The sequence below is a fragment of the Parasteatoda tepidariorum genome, chromosome 7 (assembly GCF_982258835.1).
Source record: "Parasteatoda tepidariorum strain Cologne lab strain chromosome 7, Ptep-v5.0, whole genome shotgun sequence".
Taxonomy (NCBI): domain Eukaryota; kingdom Metazoa; phylum Arthropoda; class Arachnida; order Araneae; family Theridiidae; genus Parasteatoda; species Parasteatoda tepidariorum.
The window spans coordinates 71,018,616-71,041,479 of record NC_141761.1 but is presented as its reverse complement, the minus strand read 5'-3'; the positions used below and the strand labels follow the sequence as shown (position 1 = coordinate 71,041,479).

Here is a 22,864-nt window from a genome sequence, read left to right as displayed (position 1 = left end):
CTTATAATAAATTTTAATCTTATCCGCACAGTTTCTGCATAGCTCTTCTGCATAGCTCTATATTCTTATCCGCATAGCTTCCGGAGCTGGTACCCCATGAAACCGTCAGCTTCTGTTGTCATATTTATTCATTTTTTCATTTTTAATTGTTTCTTTTATATCGAACTACCTCATTTTCGTTAAAAATCAAGTTTTTTTTTTTGGGGGGGGGGGAGATTAAACTGCACAAAATTGTTTTAATTGAATGATGTACTGTTTGCAAAAAAGAGTAAACACTTATAATAAATTTTAATCTTATCCGCACAGTTTCTGATTTTTATGAATCAAAATTTAATCATCAAGTTTCAAGAGTCTAACCTGAACTACGCAAAATAATTTGGCCAGACGGTATTTTAAGTTGCGATATTAGACGACGCATAAACGTACTTTCAGCGAATAAACATGATTTTTATGACGAATTTGTATATTTATCTTCAAAATATGGAGGATATTTTCAATCTGGAATTTATGTAGTTTAAGCAGGAGAGAAGTTGAATTTATGAACCAATGTTGGTTTAAATTTTTGCGTATTTCGCTGCATGTCGATTCTTTTAAAGAATTCAAAGATTTTTTTTTTTCAAAATTATAGAAATCACTTATGTAAGGATCATTCAAAACAAAAATTTTCATATTTTTCTTATGATTATTTACTATTTGATTATTATTTTACTTAAAAACAGGTGAATAATTTTAATTTTGTTCAAATTTATTATTTAATATAACATTTTTTCCTAAATGATGCAAAAATTTGTGTATTTATCATCTAAATAAACATTTGTTAATATTAATTTTCCTCTGTTTTTAAAAGATCTTATTTACCTGAGATTTAATTTTGTCATAGTGTTCACTACCATTTAATTTAATACGTGTCTTTTTTCATCATGCCTATAAAATAAATAGTTATTTGGATGCACAAATGGAACTCATTATTGACCCAAACAGCTGCTGAAATACAAAATTTCATTCTTTGACTCTAAACCACGATTTTAATTTATGGAAAAATAGAATAATCAAGTTTAGCTTTATATCTGGATGAATAATCTTAATCATGTTCAACTAAGCTGTATAAAAGGAAAGCAATGGCTTGAAATTTATAACTTATCTATCCAGACATATAACCTATCAATAACTATTAAAATAAAATGAATTTCTTTTGTCTCATTCTCATATTGAGCTTGGCATTCATGTGGGTAAGTACTATAAAAATGCATCATTCCTTATGAGAAAATTTTTAAAAAGAAAACATTGTTTTCATATCTAAAATTTTCGTTTAAGGTATTACATCAAAACAATGTCCCTATCTACAGTAAGAAATAAACATTAGCTGTAATAAAGAATAAATAAAGAAAGTTGATAATTTGAAATTGTATATATTTTCAACTTTTCAGTAAATTTGATGATAGGATTAAAGGACAGAAATCAAAAATTCTTTTACCCTGTTTCTCATCATTGTTACAAGTTTTTTAAGCTCATTTTTAACAGTTGAAGGACGATGCCTAACCTCCCCGGACTGTAGCTTAAAGTCCATTGTACGATCCGATTAAGACGAGTTGACGAGTTATGACAAATTTACGAGCCGTCATTGCAATTCGATAGGAAAGAATGCTTAGAACAGTTAATATATGATACGGGACCTGTTTTTAAAGTTTAAAATACTAGTCAAAATATATGTAATCAAAGTTGAATTTATTCAGAAAAAAACTTGGGGCAACCTTCAGAAAATAGCATTTGTGAAATAAAATTCGAAATATATTTAATCAAATTCTCCAAAACAGTGTAGTTGACAAGCAAGTACTCTATTCTGTCATGTCATTCATTCAGAACTAAATCGTCGCTATCTTTAATTTGATTCCCTTGATTCTTCATAAAGTCGGCAATAGTTTAGTAAAACTTAGAGTTTCAATTTTATTAACACCTCGGATTTTTCTTATCTCCTCATTGTGTATACAAATTACTCACGTAATAGTAATTCACGTTCTGATAACGAGTGTTAAAGAACTTGTTACTCAGGCAAATATCTCGAAGATAATGAGAACTAAAAGAATAAAAAAAATTATGTACAGAGGAGTTTCGAAAATAAAGCTTAATGACATGTTTGATTGTTGTTCTAAATTGTTACTATTAGTCACTAGCTAAATACCCGTTCTTCGCACAGCATGAAAAAGTGAAATAAGGAATTAGTCAGAATTGGCCAATATTACAAAATAAAGCATAAAACTGAAAGACAGTTACTAACACAATAAATGAAATTAACTAAATTCTATTTTTCATCGATTATTATTTTTTTCTCGGTGACTTTCCGTTATAAGATTGAGAAAACTTCATTTTTAGAATCCATCCCAGCAAAACAAAGTATATCTATTTTAAGAATTATTCGACATGATGTTGTTGCTCGAAACCAACACATGATTGTTAAAATTTATTATTATCAGGCTATTTTCTCTTATAATTATTTTTTGGAGGCATGTTATAACATGTAACTCTCATTATAACCTATAACATTAATGTCATATAACATTAGTTTAACTCTCCAGTTCAAAACATAATTCTTATTCAAATCATCATTTATTTGAAACTATAGAGTTTTGTTTTATAGAAATGCATTTCAAAAGGGTAACTGCAATTTAAAAATAATTAACTTCATACTGGTATTATCTTTTAAATATTTATTGGACGGAATCAGAGTCGTTAACAGTTAAATTTATAACAATTGATAATGCTTTGTCCAATTAGAAAATTCTATTCATCAAAAATCTCTCAAACAACCAAATTGAAATTTTTAAACGTGTAACGAACAACCACGTGTAAATTCTTCATTTTATTAGAGACAAGCTGAATACCCGTTCTTTGAATGAGATTAAAAGTATATAAAACAGTTACTGAAACACTATCGAATAATGCTACGAAATCATGCTCAAAATTCATAGGCATGTACCGACGCAATTAACAAAGCTAAAATAATTAGATCATTAAAAGCTTATTTTCATTGGTTCATACTATTAAAATAAAGAATAAACTTTATTCAGAATCATAAGACATAATACTGTTTCTAACTGTCAAATCATATTAGTTAAAACTTTCGAAAATTAAGCAATTTTATTCAGTACTTATCTCTTTCTCAGAGCCATAAATAATGCATTTCCACTATTATATTATAAAATTGCACAGTGTTGGGCCAGGTATCATCACCGATGTTATGTTTGAAATAAACAGAAAATCAGAAAACATAAATATATAAATCAAATCAATTCCAACTCTCTTATATTAGATTTTTTTTATAATTATAAGTAAATGTTTTTTCCGTCATATTTTTATTTATTTTTGCTCATTTCATTAAATAATATAATCATTTTTACTATAAATAAAGAACAGAATATTTATTTCATCATTAAAATATATTTAAGAACAAGAAATAGGGCGAGAATTAAATTTAAAATAAATTGTAATACAAAATGTATTCTCTTTTACATTCTTGCTTACATATTGCATATTCTTAATGTAATAGTATTGTAAACGTTTATATATATATATATATATATATATATATATATATATATATATATATATATATATATATATATATATATATATATATATATATATATATATATATATATATATACATTATATTAAATGTTTTGAATTTTGAATTGAATGTAGTATGCAATTATTTCGTCAATATAAAATATATAATTTCACATGGCAAAATTCAAAATTTGATTGAAATTGGTTAAATAGCTCTTGAGAAATCGAAATTTATATATAAGAATTCTCGATTTCTCAGGACTATTCAACAATCCCCACTGGATACCAGTATTTTTTCGGGTTTTTTACAGCGAATTTTATTAAAAAAATGGAAAATCTAAAATTTGTATAAAAAAAAAATATGAATATATATTTTTAAGGAGAGCTTCATGCGTGAAATTAACTTCTACCCTAAGACGATTGACAACAACAATAATTACTTATTCGAATTCTTTCGATTCTCTTAAAAAAATCAGAGCTATGCTTTTTATTATAAAAAAATTTTCAAGTTGTTTTTTTATAAAAACATTTTAAAAAATCAGTTTTAAAAAACGAAATGATTTTAGCAATTAATTTTTTTCTTTGGAAATAAAGCTGATTTCAACTATAAATATTTAAAATCAAAGTTTAAAAAAACGCAAAATAATTTTGATTTAAAAAAATAACATTAAGCTTGATTTTTGCTTATCACGCTACTAAATTAATACGGTAATTTTCTGAGTTAATGAAATGAATAGTTATTTACATATACCATACAGATTGAGTCAACTAATATTGTGGAATACATTATTGTCAGTACAGTTCCCTCCACACATATTCATTTATACGCATACGTTTTGTTAAATTTTTTTAAATATTATCCACGACCTATAAGTGTATTTTTCTCAAAACGATTTCCGAAGTATTATTTTAAATTTTATTTCTTTACTTCTGATGTATTTTAACTAGACTGCTGTAACTGGGTGTATTAGAAACGGTAATTGCAAAGAGGATGAATGTTGTAAAGGAGGTGGAGTACAAGGAGTGTGTACTAAGCTAGGATCAGAAGGTGAGGACCTCTGTACTAATATTTTATCACAAAAATAGACTTTTTAATTATTAACATAATTGAAGTTATATCTATATCATTCAATTAGCAAAAAAATCTAAATTTTTTCTACGTTTTTTTCTTCAACAGATTTTCTACATAGCGTCAAAAGGGAAAAAATACTGTAGTATTTCATGTTTTCTTTCAAAGTTTTTAAAAAAAAGAGAGCGAAATTAAGTTGATAGGGCTCACTACAAGAGGATTAAATTTTTTAAAATTATAATTTCAGATATTTGTAAACTCTTAAATCTTCCAAAACATTACTTTTATTAATTTCGCAACTATTTTTATTTTTGTGGATATCAATATTAAACTTATCTAATTTGCAAATTCAATAAAATACATCACCAAAAGAAAAAGTAAGAAATGTTTGTAACTCTAATAATTTCTGAAATCGGCTTCTACAACTTGGTTGTGCTCCAGTTAGATTAAGCCTAAGTTAAGTGTGAATATAAAAATAGGTAATTCTGGATGATTTCGTGATCATTTATTTACGCTAATAATTTACTTTATTTATTCTAAAACAGTTTGTAGTCCAAAGCAATAATGAGAACAGATTTAGCTTATCTTAAGTTTTAGGTGGCGATATTAAAACGTTTTTGTGGAATAGCTGCACGATGACGCACTTAAACATAGGGCATTAAATATCCTCTCAATAACTGAATTTTAAAGATATGTGAAATGTTTGCAACCAAACGATCACCGAACATGTTTTATTTGCCTCTTTACTGTACAAAGCATTATTTCTTACGTCTAATAATTTATTTTGATTCTAAAATATATTTTGAATTAAAGGTATATCAGAATTCTCTTTAAGATATTTAATTTTTCATTTCATATTTTAAAATCGTTGTTGAGCACACTACCCAATTCTCAGCTTATGACTTTTAAGCCTTGTAACTTTGAGCCCAACCTAGAAGACAAATGAATTCATGGATCAAGCATTGGGAAAAATTAGCTTTCGTGGAAGACTTTTCGATGGAAAAGGAAACGATGAAAATCTACCACGGTTAACCTGAAACCAATGGGAAGTATACCCTAGAGCCGTCAACCAATGAGGGTATTTTACGTCAGCACTGTAAACAGTGCAAAATGTTAGCAGAAGTTAAACAGTTAGCCACTGCTGTGATTCGAACCTAGTCGCCATTCTGGGAGACAAATGCTCTATATACTGACCAATTACAAAGTAAGCAAAGAATGTCTAAAGCATTAAAATAATTTGAAAAAAAAATTCAAATTTGTAAATAGACTAAGAGACTCCTTCTGCTGACTGCACTCCCCAACCGATGGTATTGGTTTTTATTCATGATTGTTTTTATTTGCAGCACACCGGCTCTCATGGCATTTTTACTGCAAATTCAACAGTTAATAATTCTTAAAATAATTAGTAAATGTTGTTTTTTACTCATTCGGTACTTGTTATTTTTTTCTACACCTGACATAACTTAATTTTTAGGTCATTTGAAGAAAACCAGTAAAAAAAATTGCGAAAAAGCTCTCAAAATTGAAACAATTTTAAAACATATCAGAATTTCGTAAAACACTCCTGTAAATTTCATAACGAAACATAGATATTTAAATAAGCCAAATACCTTTAAGCAAGACAAAGTATTTAAACATACTTCCTGTACGCTTGTTCAAACACGATTCTATTGCAAGGTTTCTAAGTCTACAAATTTTTGTGCACCAAAACAAAATAAACATAAAGTTCAATACCAATAGCGGTACTTACGAGTTTTTCATATAGAAATATATTCTTGTTGTTTGAAACAGATAACATCTAATCTATACACTGAAAAAATTCATATTTAACAATGAAAATTAAAAATGCCATTGGTGATGTGTAAATGATCATCCAAAATGAAATGGACTAGTAAATACACCTTTGTATACCAGGAATAAGAGTATGAATTATAATATATATTATATTTCATTCTCTCTATATATATGAATTATAATATATACAATGAGAGACCCCTATATATATAAATAGAATAAAAATTTTAAAGCATATTGAAATTTTGAAAATTACTCCTGCAAAGTTCATAAGTAAATGTAGTGCTTTAGGTAAAATACATTTAAGTTTTTTAGCTTCCTGTCTATGTTCTGTCGTGTAGCTCATATGATATATTTTACTCCAAGTTAAACAATTATTAATTACCTAATTATTTATTGAATGCTAATCGTTTTACTTCATTGTAATCGATGTACCTTTTAAAAGACATTCCTATTTTTAAAGATTCTCTCTCCTCCACTGGGATACTCAACTCCTAAATTACAAATAATTCAAGAAATAAAATATTTCTGAAGTAATAAACTTCGTATAAATTAAGACTAGCATCACATTGGAATAAGCGGTAACGAGGAGGAAGATTGGATGCAAAAGCAGCTACTCAATTCTGACGACAGGATATAAAGGTCCCAAGCAATAAATCTCAGATCAAGTCTGTTGTTAAGCAGATCACTACGAGACTTTTTAAACATAATTCTAGGGTAAGCGACAAAAGCAGATCGACGCACACTCCTTAAAGATCCTAAGATTTGAAGACTGCTTACAAACTTTTATTTCAATTAATTTCTTGCAAGTCACGGAGTGTTCGGGTTCTATCAACAGAGATTCTTTAACAAAACATCAGCAGCATGCAGCTATTTTGATGCAGTCCAAGACAATACTCATTTAATAAAGTACCTTCCCGTATTCTGGGAACTCTAAGGTTCATACTTTAAGGATTTGGAAACTGAACACAAGTGGTTTGCTATGCTGGCCAGTAGAAAAGTCATTATTAACATCATAAAGCAAATAATAGAAGACCCGCTGTTCCCTGATACACTGTTCCCTATTCACTTGATCTAAGGGTTGCACCATTTCAACTCAACAGTTCATCGTAAATCAGCTTGTGATTTTACACCTATGGACTTTAGTTCATCCCAAGGGTCTTAAATAAGCTTGACTTTTAGTTTCTTTCTTTCAAGTTTATATGAAACATTTTTAACTGAGCAATTTTATAACAATATAAACCAGCTTTTTTACTACCTATAGAAACTATTTTTGGTTTCAAGAACTCAAGCTAATGATTGGATTTAGTTTTTTAATTTAGTTTTTTAATTTCTCTTTGATTCCAGGTAATGTTTTCTTTCTTTTAACTACATGTTTTAACAATCTAATCTTAATTTTTTATATCAATTGGTTGAGCAACAGATGCATTTTAAATCTTTTAACTTAATACTTTTAACACATTTTATTTTTAGATATCCGCATGAATATATATATTTGTGTGAATTATGTGAAATTTTTAGTCAGATGAAAAATTTTTCTGTGTTTAGTTTTTCAAAGGGGGAATTCGCTAAGTCCCTCAAAAAGGGAATGTTCCGGTTGAAACCTGCACCTCATTTCCTGAGGTGCAGGCTAAACTTTTACCTGAATACTATACTTTAGGGGAAAGTGGTGAAATTATATTTTAAATCGAAATATATTCTTGCTGTTTAAAGCAATAAAAAATCTAATCTATGCACTGAAAAAAATTAATATTTAACAATGAAAATTAAAAGTGCCAATAGTGATGTAAAATATATTATCCACCTTGAATCGGCATATATGGAGCCCTACATAAACAGTAACAAGGCAACATGTTTATGGATTATATAAATATGCATTAGGAAACTATATATAAATATATTTTAGACAGCATATTCATACTTTTCAGGTTCATCTTGCACCCGTCGTAAGCACCATGTTTACTTGACTGGTGATTGTCCCTGTCTACCAGATTTGATTTGCGATCCTGTTGATGAGGTAAATGCTGATATATTTTCAATTGATTTTTTGATATTTTGGTTTTCGTTTTGAATGCATCTTTTATCTTAAAAATTTGTTAATGTTTCAATTTTCTTATAAAAAAATATATTAATTTATGTTTATTTTTTTTCGTAAAAATTCAAAGGTTACAATTGAGTTAATTTTTTCATATAAATCATTGAGTCAAAATAAATTTTGATGGAAATGGCCTTATTTTTACATACTCTTAGGTATCGACACAATAAAAATAGGTCAATGATCGAACTGTTAAATTTCGCATGAATCTTCAACTCGAATGATGAATTAATTACGGAATTCGAAAATATAACTAATTACATGCTATCAATTTCTTGATATAATTTTGGCAAGCATTGATTAAAAGAATCATGTTTGCATCTTAATTATATGAATTAATTATTACAAATAATTATGATTACTGGTAATTATGATAGCAAGTAAACACTAGTTTACGTAATCATGTAATATTTTAATTGAAATTCAACTGATTGTTTCTCATTAAAAAGTAAAAATGTTATCATAAATATAATTTCTCTCTTCATAGAATGAAGCTTTAATTAGAATTTATTTATAATTATTTTTATAGAAATTTTTAGTTCTTGTTATAAATGCTTTTATTTGCATTTCATTATATATACAGGGTGTCTCAGTTAAGCATTTCAGAACTTCTAAGAGGGGTAGGGGGCATCCTGACGACTCGCAATCATATAGCAATGTGGGGTCGGAAATGCTTTCTTGAAGCGGTGGCGTACACAGAAGCACCATAAAGAAAAGAGACCGTAAGTGAAAAATCGCAATAATAATATATATATATATATATATATATATATATATATATATATATATATATATATATATATATATATATATATATATATATATATATATATATATATATATTTAAGTAAGAAAAGCTGAGATAGGTCAACCTTCATCTTTTGCAGTAAATGTAATGTTTTTCACTTGTTAGCATTTCTTTTCTAGATTTATCATACAGGTTTCTCTCGACCTGGAAAAAAAATAAAGGACTGGTATCTAAGGTTTTTGAAGATGATAGAATATGACTCGCATTTGAGAAATAAACATCTATTCCCGAGAAGTTTTTGCACTCTTTTGTTAGATTTCTTTTAAATTAAATATTTTGTAAACATTAAATGTCAAATCTTATATCACTTTTAAAGACCATGGAAACATGTCATACACTTCAATTCCTCTTGTATATCAACATTCCCACCCTGAAAGTATAAAACTGGCACATTTTCTGATAAATACTATAAGTGCTGTATAAATTCCTTCATTTCGTTTCCTTAAATTGTCCTGCCTGATCTTTCACACTTGAAGAGAAAAATTTTAAGACAGACCACTCTTTTTAAAAAGAGATGATTTAATTTTATTTATTTTAATTATCGCTAAATGCGATTTCAGAAGTTTTATTTCTAATTACACGGAGCTACATGAGAGCCGTCTGTCATTGTGGACGTTTCAAAATCTTCTGCCGGTTGGGGCGCTGACGCGCATGCGCGCCAGCATCCCGCCCGGCCTTGCAATGTTCATGCAAGAACTTAACATATAAAATTTTAAAAATAAAATAAAATATTACATACTTGACAATATATAAATCATAAACACTATAAAATGTAGGACACAGAATATATAACATAATGAAAAATAGTATTTTTTCATTGGACTTGGCAAGACAGCTATTTTAGAAGCAGCTTTTTTAAATATTCCTGCTTTTGTGCGAATTTTAACTACACGCACTTTATTATCCGAACCACGATAAACATAAATTATTCGGCCTAAAATCCAGGTATTTAAAGGCAAGAAATCTTCTTTTACAAGTACCATCTGTCCTATCTTTAAATCGTTTTTTGTTACCATCCATATTGATCTAGCTTGTAATGTATTTAAGTAATTTGACTTCCATTTTTACCATATAAGTTGTACAACTTTAGTAGTTTTCTGCCACCGACTTAGACGATTATCATTGAGATTAATTAAATTTGGTTCGACAATAGATGTTACAGGCCTCCCTATTAGGAAATGACCTGGTGTTAAAACATCAAAACTGTCATTATCACCGCTTAAGGTGCAAAAGGGGCGACTATTTAGAATTCCTTCGATTTGAATAACTATTGTTTCCATCTCTTCGTAAGTGAAATGAAATTTCCCAACTGCTCTTTTAAGAGGATGTTTTACTGATTTTACACCCGCCTCTCAAAGACCACCAAAATGGGGTGATTTTAGTGAAATAAAATTCCATTCTATGACTTCAGAAGTAAAATAATTAGCCAAACCCTGATCTGAAAAATTAATTAATCCAGTGTGGCAATCATCGAATCGAAAGTCAAATCAGACAGCTGTTCATGATGGATGGCTTTTGTCGAAAAACAAATGAAAATACAAATATATACTTTGTTGAGAGTACCCTTACGTTGATGTTTATATTTAACAGCAAAAGGGCCGCACAGGTCTATACCTGTGACGAAAAATGGGGGTGACATGTTGATTCTTTCACTTGGTAAATTACCCATAATTTGAGTGGAAAGGAAGGGCTAAGATTTGAAACATGTTACACATTGATGTACAGTTTGAAGTGCAAGATTACGACCTCCTAAAGTCCAAAATTTTAACCTAACTGCACTTAACAAACCTTGAGGGCCAATATGAAGTAATTTCCTGTGTAAACTATCGAAGTAAATTTTACTTAATTTGGACTTTTTCGGTAAGATTATCTGATGCTTTTTATCAAAAGATACTCAAGCATTATCTAGCCTTCCACCTACTCGTATTAAACCTTCTCTATCTACAAAAGGATTTAAGCTAGAAATATTGAGAGAAAAACTTTTCATATTTACCAGTGTCTTCTGAGAATGCTTAATCAGGATACTTTCTGAATACTTTACCTCGTCAACTGTCAAGGGACCCATTTTCTTATCCTTATGTTTACAATTATGAAGAAATCTGCAAATATAACACAAAATATGATTAATTTTATAATAATTATTTAAGAGTTCCAAAAGTTTATCAATCAGGATCTTTGAATCATCAGTTAGCAAAACAGTCTCTTCCATATTCTCGGCTGAGGAAACAGTTTTTGCTTCTCAGAGTATTGTTTCTTTTTCGCCTTCTGCAAGAGATTCTATATCAGGAAATGATTGTTCTAAAGTTTCTCGAAAATCAGATTCCATCAAAACTTCAGCACCTGTCCACCAGCTGGATCTATCAACCAAACACTCAGCACTAATTCTACGAGAGAGAATATCTGAAGGATTATCTGTACCTGCACAATGGTGCCAGGAGTTTGGATATGTCAAAGTGACTATTTCTTTAACTCGATTAGCGACGAATTGTTTCCAACGAGTTGTCTTTCCCTTTATCCAGTAGAGTGCAATTTTAGAGTCAATCCAATGATATGCAATTGAAGACCTTTTCAGATTCACAATTTTTTTCACTTTGGATGTCAAGCGAGCTGCAACTAGAGCTCCCAGCAATTCCAGGCTAGGCAGAGTCACACTATTCAAAGGAGCTACTCGGCTTTTAGAAGTCAAAAGTCTAACGATTGGTCCATTTGGTGTGTAAACTTTCAAATATACTGTAGCACCATATGCGTTCTTACTGGCATCACAAAAACTATGAATCTCGACGATATCCTCCTTGGATATTGAATTAATAACCAGTCTAGGTATCTTAAGATTTTCCAAGAAAGGTATCTCTTTACACCATTTTAACCACTCTTTCTCTATTTTCGGAGGCAAGGATTCATCCCAAGGAATTTTTTCACTCCATAGTTCTTGGAACAGACATTTCTTTCGTATGGTGAAGCATGAAATTAACCCTAAAGGATCAAATATCTTCCCTATAGCCTGGAGTATTGAACTTTTCGTACTTTTGCTTGAGGAGACGAATTTTACGAGACTTCTGGAGTCCACAGAAAAATAATCTTCACTGGTGTTCCATAAAAGTCCCAACACTTTAAACTGATTGGAGCCCAGACTAACACTAGCGTTTGCAGGATGAGTATCGAATCCCTCATTCCTCCTCTGCTCCATCAAATCAGTGTCATTAGTAATCCACTTCCTTAGAGTCATTTCAGCTGCTTCTATTATTTTATTTGCATCTTTAGATATTTCTAATGCTTCATCAAAATCATTGCTACCGGAAATAAAATCATCCACATAAAGATTTCTATCTAGAAGTTGAACGATAACAGGAAGAACATTTTCATATTTTTTGATATGGTGCCTGATAGTAGCAGCGAGTAGAAATGGACTTGAGTTGACTCAAAAGTTCACTCTATTAAAATTAAAGATAATTATTTTGGGATCTTTGGAGACACTTGGTTCATCATTGCTACAAACTGTGTTTTTGTGTACCTCAGAAAGACCTATTTGAAGGAAAGTCTGCTTCACATCAGAACAGAAAGCTGTTCGGTTGAGTCTAAATTCAATAAGTATGACCAAAAGAATGGGGTTTAAATTGGGTCCTGGCCACAAACAGTTATTGAGAGAGAGTCCATTGACCTCATGTGCGCAGCGTCGAATACAATTCTTAACGATGCAGTTAAACTTTCTTTTTTAACGGTCATAGGTCTTTCACATTCATCCTGTATACTATCAGGTTCAACTATTTCTATAATGCCTTGACTTAAATAATCCTGTATAATCTCACGGTATCTATCATTGTGCGTGAATGATAGTTTTGTGTTCTAATAGACCAGGGTGCATGTAAACTCTCTTTACACACATAGTATCCCCAAGAGATTTTGAGAGCGCTGATTGGCTTTCTCGACCTTGCCTTCTGTTAAGTCTTTTTGTAGCTCCTCCTCAATAACATTTCTCCGTAGTTTGTTCCCAAAATGTAAATCAATCATAAATCAGTTCCAGTATGTTTCTCATACTAATTTTATGACAAATGTTAAAGTTTTGTTCAAAAAATTAAACAGCGTTATTGATTGTATTTTAATAATAACACATTTATTTAAATCTAATTTGCTTTAAATTTTATGCTAATATTTTTTAAAATTAATGTTATAAATTTTAGTTAAATGCAAGGTAAAAAATCATGTTTTGGTAAAACATCAAATTAGTATAATAAAAATTAATAATAATATTAGTATAACTATAATAATAATAATTATCATAAATTAAAGTTTTATTAGCTATCTTTTATGTAATATATAAATAATATATGATTAATTTTCAAATTGAGTAGCATTGTGAATGTCCTTATGCACTTAGAAATTAAAAACTCTTACTTAAATTTATTAAGTATGATTGCAGAGCCACTCAGTTAAGTTTGAATTTATTATATGAAATTTTAAAATGTATATAAAAACTTTTAAAATTATGTTTGATTACTTAAAAAAGATTTTATCATATCTTAGGGGAAAATATTCTAAAATGTTTAAAAAATTTAATTATATTTCAGCAAAAAAATTGTAAAAGTTTTTGAAAAATTTCTTTTACATTTCTCCTGTGGCACTTTCATAAACGCACTGTGGTGACAAACAAATAATTTCCTGCAATTAAATAATAAAGAAATATTTACAATTCAATGGAAATGTACTAGAATTAAAAGAGAGAATTATTGTAAATTTATTCTCTAATTACTTATGATATTAATTTAATGGACAATTCATAATCATAGACTTTTATTTTGATGGGAATTATGCAATCAAAAAATAATAAAAGAGGCATCTTAAAAGACAACTGCTTGATTTCTTAGATGCCAATTAATAGTTTTTCGGTATTATAAAACATTCAACAACAAAAAAAAAACATTAAAAATAAGTTATAAATAAGTAGGCATAATGCACATCTCTTAGTTTAAATTTATAATAATAGATGGCGCCACAAAAAAATCTTAAATTAAAAATTTTATAATTTAATTTTAGTAATCCACAAAAAATAAATAAAATATTGATTTAATTCGATGAACATTAATTTAATTAAATAAATATCAAGTGAAAACTATTCAATTCTCATTTTATAGTGAGTATAAGAATTAAGCAAGGCAATTAAATTCGATTTCAATGTTATTCAATAAATTAGAAGGATATTAGCTTCATAAGAATTCATGCATGTAATAATCATAAATTTAACGAAAAAAGCATTTCCCATAAAAATTAAATACAATTTTTTTTAAAAAATAACTAAACTAGTTATTTACCTACAAACAAACCTTTTTCCACCTTTTTCCATGTTCTAGAATTCCATTTCGTATTGGTAAGTTGAAAGTTTCCCAAATGCCCTTACCCACCTATTGCAATCGTCTAAATTTAGAACATTACTTCTAAGGGTAATGGTATTTGAGGAACTATTTTTTACTTCATTTTTCTATGGGGAAGGCAGTTTCTCTGTTGAAAAAACTGACATTTGAAGTTAGTACACAAAAGCTGGAGTATAGAAATCACTCTATGCTGAGAATAACAAGCATGGCAGAATGAAATAGCCATACGTCACAGATGGTGTTGCCGAGAAAGCCAATCAGCGAGCTCAAAATATCTTGGGGATACTATGTGTGTAAAGAGAGTTTACATGCGACCAGGGTCACCCATTGAAGAGTGCGGGACAGGGAAAACTAAGCATGTACTAAAGGAATGAAAGCTTCATTACTGGGAAACGAAACCCTGTTCAACTATTAATGAGATTGACTGATTAGCCCTTTCAGCTACAGAATGCACTCTGTTGCACGCATCAAAAAGGTACAGAATACACCCTGTTGCATGCATAAAGAACTTAAATCTGATTTTTTTTCATATGTCATGATGCAGAAAAGCTCCTATTAAAGAGGTGATATTTTTTTATTAACAGCTTCTTGGAAATTAAAATCATTTTCTTGCTGTCAAAACAGTCCCTTTTTTATAATCAGAGTGATTCTCACAGAATTCTTACAATGTCCGTTCTGGTAGGTAAAAATGGGTTAACCGTATTAGACAAAAACAACGTCAATAAGCGTTTTTCCTCGCCTTTAACAGCTTGAGTATCATCTGGAATCTTGAGTATCGTATGGTTATTCGATTGCTTTGGTTGAATATGGTAAAATTAAATAAATTGTTATTTTAACCGTTTTTACTGAGACCTTTCCAACAGTGCAATTTCATTATTATTTTATTTACTTTGCTGTAAAACTTTTGTATTTGAGTACTAACGCATCAATACAAAAATAGAGGCATTTTTCGTAAGAGTATAATTTCAATTTGTGCCTTCATTGAAACTGCTTAAAAGTGCATTTTCATTTGCTAGCAAAATATCCATATTCAGTTCTTTTGGCAAACCAAAAAACGGATTTAGGTATATTATAGCCACCTTTGCAAATGACAGTAAAGGAAAAATAATTTTAAAAAAATCACTTTCAAGCACTAATGCAGCATGTAGTGTACTTTAAAGCACTTGAGATATCTTAATTCACTATTTAACATACCCCTACTTGGACAATGATAAAACATAATCATTCGTCACCTGATTGCTGAAAGTCGAGTGAAGGCTTCAGAATGAGAATAAAGAATAAAATGAGATGATTAATATAAAGAGACAGGCACCGGCTTAATGATGCCGATTATAGTGTGTGTGAGTCAGATTATTTACACGAATTAGTGGAGTATCTGTTCTATACTGTTATAAATTGCTCGGAAAAATGGTTAAATAACAATTTATTTAAATGTTATCATATTCAAACAAGCAGTCAAATGATTATAAATGAAATGTTAAGAGAACTGTGGGAAAAACCGTATAATAACTGCTTTCGCGAATATGGTTAAACAATCAGAATTTTATCGCACTGACTACGCCCACATAATGAAACCACTTAGCTCTTTTCAGCTGCATACCTATTACAGACAAGAAGATTAATCTGTCTGTCTTATGACCGATAGAACTGAGATTCAAGTCGCAGCGTCAAGTCGCGGCAGCATATTATCTCCATCCTCTTCAACACGTGACCAATTTTCAGTTCCCTGCAAACTCTAATGCCCATTATCTAACGAAAAACTTAGCTCTAATATCCAGTATGAATTTCCTCTTTGCGGTTGTAAATTGTTTAAAAAAAACAGTATAGTTTCGTATTTACGGTTTTATAACCATTCTAGTTGTAAACGGTTACAAAACAGTAAAGGTAGAAAGAATGTTTTTACCCTAAACTTAACTATTAGTCAGATGGACAGACAGTTGCTGAATATTTTATCATAATTTTAGAATGAAACTTACGGCAGTGTATTATGTGGACTTCTAACTTCAAAAGAAAGTTAACTGTAAAAGATGAAATTTATAAATATTTAACAAACAGTTTGTTTCCTTAGGTTTTTTAGCAAGCTGAATTTGAAATACAGAAAGACAAATCTCGCTAATTTAACGAAATTTTGCTGCTAAACATGGCTTAAGAACTATAAAAATGCAATAATATTTTTAAAGAAAGTATAATGATTATAATAACTAATATAATAATTATTATAATAATTATTATAATTAATGTAATGAAAATAAAAGAGTTTTAAATGGAAGTATCTGAATGGTATAAGAAGAAAAGTATTATTTCAGCTTAATAATGATTTTTTTACATATTTCGTAACTTTTAGCCCCACCTCAAGATACCATTATTTTGTTTACTGTACAATGTATCTTAATTTAAGAATAACAAATTACCTTTATTTTTGTATTATAAGTCTCTAATTAAAGATGTCAATCTTCAGCCCTCCCTAACATCTATGCAGAGTTAGGACAAAATTATGAAAACACTTCTATCTAAAATCATTTTTTTTCATATTTCTGTAGAAATACTGAGAGATTTGTTTTAAAACTTTACAGTTGTTAAAGTCGTTCTTTTCATTAGGTCATCTAAACCTAAGATTTCTCTTACGTATCAATAACATTTAAAACTTTTTGAGTTTCAGTGACCAGCAATAAATTAAGAACAAAAAATAGTGTATTTAAACATAAATATGCCAAGAATACAGCTATAAACTTGTAACTTGAATCAATTACTCTGGTTATAATATGCAACATCTGCTCAAATCAAGCTTATAAATATCCATGGAGATATGGACCTTTTTATTAAAAATAACTTCTTATTTGCCTTAAATTTTCTTACCATAACTTCAGAAATATTTAATGAAATGAAACAAAACTTTTGGTGTAATTTTTAATCTAGCAAAAATATCATTTTAGAATTTGTAGAAAAGTGATTAAAATAGTTTAAGATTTGAGTATTTATCAGAAGTTGTAGAATTTGGCTCATGATTTTAATGTCATCAACGTTTCTGCTGTAGTTAGATTAATTTTCCCCCTTAATCGTTTTCACAATTTAATGACGCGCCCAAAGAAATGTGTTAAACTTGCAAGTCAAACACAATGACAACCAAAAACATTATACAAACCATAAAGTATAAGAACCGAAGAAATATAAATACTTTGTATTTTTAATAGTTTTTAATGCCATTCTGTTGATATTTAAATGATTTTTTTTTTACTCAAATTTGATTTATTTTTATTAATAATTATTAATTTTTTTCCTTTCTAGAAGTTGTCTAGAGCTTTTCCCAAAATATTGGTAAGGAATATTTTTCTGGATTATCAAAGAACAAGACTAATGTTAAGTAAACTGTACATTGATTCGATGTAAAGTAAATGGTAATTAGAATCAAACATATCGCAACAAAACTATTTAAACTGTTTACATTTAAAGAAACCTCAGATTAAAATTTCAAAACAGTATTCTTCGGAAACAAATTTTCATGCTCTTTATGTAACATGATGTTAAAAATTAATGGTAAAGACAAATTTTAATTTGAAAAAATCCAAAATAAATAAAATTTTAATCGTGATTAATTAATTTCACTCGATAATAAATTAAATAAATGCTTTAAAAAATATTTTATTCGACGATTGCTCTCATATCAACATTTTTAAGTTATAATCAGAGGTCTAGAGAACAGGGTTGGGAAAAAGTGTAGTCATCTCTTCCCCAAATTCGTAAAAGGATTCCTCCAGTTAACATTTTTTTCTGTTTCGTTTCGGCAGTTTTGACAAACAGGCGGAATAGAAAATATTTTGCCTAGGGACAAATTTCTTTATCATCTTTTGGCTCACAACGCTGCGTTCAAAACAAATGTCGGTCTATTAATAACTAAACTAAAAAGTATTTTCTAATCAGTTTTTTAAAGCGATTGGGTATGAAAGATTTGAAGGAAAAAAAGTAACAATTTTAACGTATTAAGAGAGGCCCTGTTTTGCGTTGGGCAAATTCTTTATTTTGCTTAGTATGCTCAATGTTCTAAAATACTGATATCAGTCAACATTTTCACTCTTTAAAAAACGTTTTCCTTGTGGAAGAAGTAAGGAAATGGCAATTAAGATTAAATGCTGACGTTTCGTTAAAATTTTGCCACCCATGTAGCATTTCACATAAGCTTTGGGAAATTGATAATGCACTTTATACTTTACTTTTACGTAATATTGACAGAATAATATTGCCATTGAGATATTTAATAAAAAAAAAATTCTTATATTTTGCGTAATATTAGATGAATGGATTTTTCTAATTACCCTTAGGTAAGATTGCTTTCGTATATTTTACGAAAGATTGACGAAAGAATATTCACTATTTATACCTAGTAAAACTGATTTGGTGTATTTCACATATTATTTACAAAGCAAATTATTATTAAAATTTCGTTTCGAATTTATTTACTCAAATTTTCTGTTTTTTAGATAACCTCTTTTTGTATAATTTAGCGTTTTACCATACTCACATGATGACGTAAATATTATATAAAATAATGTACTTATTCCTACCTATTCCTCCTAAAATAATGTACTTATTCTTATTTTAAACTTCTATTAAGCTTTAATGGCATATTGTATGACAAGAAAATTGTTAATTTTGACAAAATGAATGAAGCATTTTTTGTCAAAAAAGTAATTTGGAAGAAAATCTTGTATCAACGAAGAATGTCCTACACCAAACACTTCAAGTGGGTAACATATCATGTAAGGTTCTACCAGATAGCATTAATTTGTGCCTTATCCGGAAGGCGGGTGTTTGACTCATATAGTATAGCCATTGAATTATGGGTCTCTGTAAGGAGATCATTTCCAAATGCTTTAAAAGCATGTATTGAGTCGATTACATGTCATTTTCAAGGTCTGATAGTAATACTTACAATACTGCAAAATAAAATTATACTAAACAGGTAAACGTCAAAGTTTGAAGTTTATATAAGTAATTTATCTAAAAACAATCTTCATCAAACTCACCATCTTCTAGATAGAATTTATATCATTTTTAATTGTACAATCAATGTAATCAAAATGTTAACATAACCTTGGAAAAACGTTTTCGTTTCTCTCTTCATTTTGAGGCAGTAAAAATATTTTTGCTCTAAAAAACCGTGATTTAAATTGCTTGAAAAATGAACGTAGACTATTAGACAATGAAGGCTGAAGAAATGATTTTTAAAGTTTGTATCACAAAAGTGAAGCAATTATAATTCTTTTCTTTCAATTTCAGAAGCAAATATTAAAGAACTGGTGCTTACTATGTGTTTATCTCCTTGCAATATACATTTCAAAATTTATACATTAAAAACAAACATAAAAACTTCAACCTTTTCCGATACAAAATATGATTTTTTCAATTCAATACTTATAGCATAGTTGAAATAAATAAATAAATAAAAAAGAATAATTTTTCTTAATCTTATTAGTTTTTTAAACGAAAGCAAATCAATTTTTTGCTCAGGTGTTGCTTCACTTTTTTCAACGGAAACAAAATGATTTTGGTTCTTTTTACTATATAATTCCGGTCTCTGATCTTTCCAATTTATATTACTATATTAGTTTTAGCATAATTGAAAGCTGAAACTATTTATGCATCATACAGTTTTAACGATATAATAAATTAATAAAAAAAGATCGACATTTTTTCCCTAGTATTTGCTAATGTGTCTTAAAGGTTTGATAAACAAAGACAATTAGAATTTTTACTGAAAAAGACAACTACTTTTTACGATAAATAATTTATAATTTCACAGTGAAACTATTTTTATCTTTGAAAAAACTAAATGAAAGTTAATATTTTTCGCATGTTTCAAAATCGCACAGTTATTTTTCCCTTTAAGACTTTTCACGATAAATAATTTCGCAAATAAACTGTTTTTTTTTTCTTTGAAAAAAGTAAATAAATGTTAGCATTTTATTTGTAAGTTTCAAAATAGTACAATTATTTTTCTCCTTTAAACTTTTACGATAAATAATTTATAATTTCACAATTAAACTATTTTTTTTCTTTGAAAAAACTAAATGAATGTTAGCATTTTATTTGTATGTTTCAAAATAGTTCAATTATTTTTCCCTTTCAGACCGATGGAATTTGTAAAACGCCAAAGGATGTATCATCAACTGCTTGAGTAAATTGAAAGAAAAGGAGCAAGCTAAAGCACTTCACAAAACACGGACTCAATAAAGAAATATCATTAGAAAATCCAAAATTTTGATAACAAACTAGGTGTACAAATTTTTCTCTACTATTCTGAAGTATTCGAAATTAAGAAATTTCGATCATTCGAAAATTTAAAAACATTGATTTCATATAAATCATGATACATAACTTGTCATGTTTAATGACACAAAGTAATTATTGCTTTGTCATAAACTATTCTTGAGCATAGAATTTTTAATTTATTAATTTCAAATTAATATCTTAACATAATTTGTTTTATTAAATATTGTTACCGAAATTATTTATGAATCCAATTTACGCCAAAACTTATTTGATTCTATAATAATATTCAGTTGCTTATCCTGCTTAAATTAAAATTGATCCTTAAAATTTGTAAAAAATATATAGATGGTCATTTATGCAGATTTTTTTATGAATTTTATTATTAATATATTTTATAATTAATATAAATTTTATAAATAATATAATTAATACAATCTATAATAAAAAGTAAAACAAAAAGGATATAATTAAATAGTGATTCAAGAAAATTTCATACAAAAATTAACATTCTAACGAATTATATCTAATTATAAAATTAGTCGAGAATTTTAATTTTTCATGTCTGATTATTGAGAAAAATGGTTTTTCTAATGATATATCTGTTAGAACTGTAAAATGATGCACTTAAAGTTATAAAAACATTGCACGGGGTATTTAATCAATGCATAAAAATATTAATAAATTATATATTTAAAAAACTGCCTTCTTGATTTCAATTTTGTCTCTCTTATAATTGACGAGGTATTAAATAAAAATAATGAGTTAAGTCAGATTAGGAAGCTATCTATGTTTGCTTGCTGTAATTTGTAACTAGAAAATCGAATCTTAAGACAAAAAAAAGGGAGGATTCGGAAACTATATATGTCTTAGCATGCTTTGTATTAAATTAGGCTTCAAATTGAGCCATTAGTTTTGTGATCATTTGGTATTTGTAGGCCGTTATTTTGGTATTCGGTGGTTTAGGAAAATCAATATGTTTAGTAATCAAGTGGTGTAAACTGGTGTAAGTGGTTTAGCTGTTAAAAAAATAATTGGTTCAATATTTCATTCAGAAGAGCTAATTAATTTATTTTTGACAATTTAATACATTTATGTATATAATGTGTTTATATATTTTATAACATATCATTGTATATCATTATTTTTAGTAATGCATATCATTATTTTTTAATCGTTTTCTGAGTTTTATTCTTTAAGCTTTTATTTATCTATTTTAGATAGTTATAAAATGTTTCTTTTTAAATTTCTTTCTTTATAGTTTTCTAGAAAAAGATAATTTTATAAATTTTTCATTATTTAGATTTTTAAAGGTTGCAGTTACCTTTTTTTGAAATTACAAAAAAAAAATTTTATTACCAAACAACTTTTTGATCTCACATACAGCGCATGCTTACGGTTTTTATTATTTTCTTCAATACAAAATGTCAAAACATTTTGATTTGATGAATGAATATGTTGTTTTACAAGATCAAGTTAAATATTTTAGATTATTTTTATATATATATATATATATATATATATATATATATATATATATATATATATATATATATATATATATATATATATATATATATATATATATATATATATATATATATATATATATATATATATTTATAAATTTTCTTTTTTTTAGTGACATCAGACTATATTATTTTTCCTTCTTCCTCTTGATATTTTTATTTATTTTCAAGGTTTTTTTTTTTAATTTAAATTTTATTAAATCTCATAATTCTTTTTTTGTTCAATTGGACAAGATATGAATTCCACAAATATTTCCTTTGTTCTAACTATAATAGAACTTAACTGTATTTCTATATATATTTATGCTCAAAATATAAATTGATATTAACTATAAATTTTCACCTAATTTCCGTTCTTCAATTTTCCGCATTTCA

The 22,864-nt window shown here is 28.0% G+C and overlaps 1 protein-coding gene across 1 annotated transcript; it reads left to right on the top strand.

Moving 5' to 3' along the window:
• Positions 1 to 1,070: 1,070 nt before the first annotated feature.
• LOC147807245 (U9-ctenitoxin-Pr1a-like) lies at positions 1,071 to 21,642 on the top strand. The gene is made up of 5 exons (XM_087168042.1): positions 1,071 to 1,229; positions 4,513 to 4,612; positions 8,356 to 8,444; positions 17,982 to 18,011; positions 20,821 to 21,642. Exons 1-5 carry the CDS (start codon positions 1,182 to 1,184, stop codon positions 20,866 to 20,868), a joined length of 315 nt encoding a protein of 104 aa, XP_087024168.1. The 5' UTR covers positions 1,071 to 1,181; the 3' UTR covers positions 20,869 to 21,642.
• The last annotated feature ends 1,222 nt before the right edge of the window (positions 21,643 to 22,864 follow it).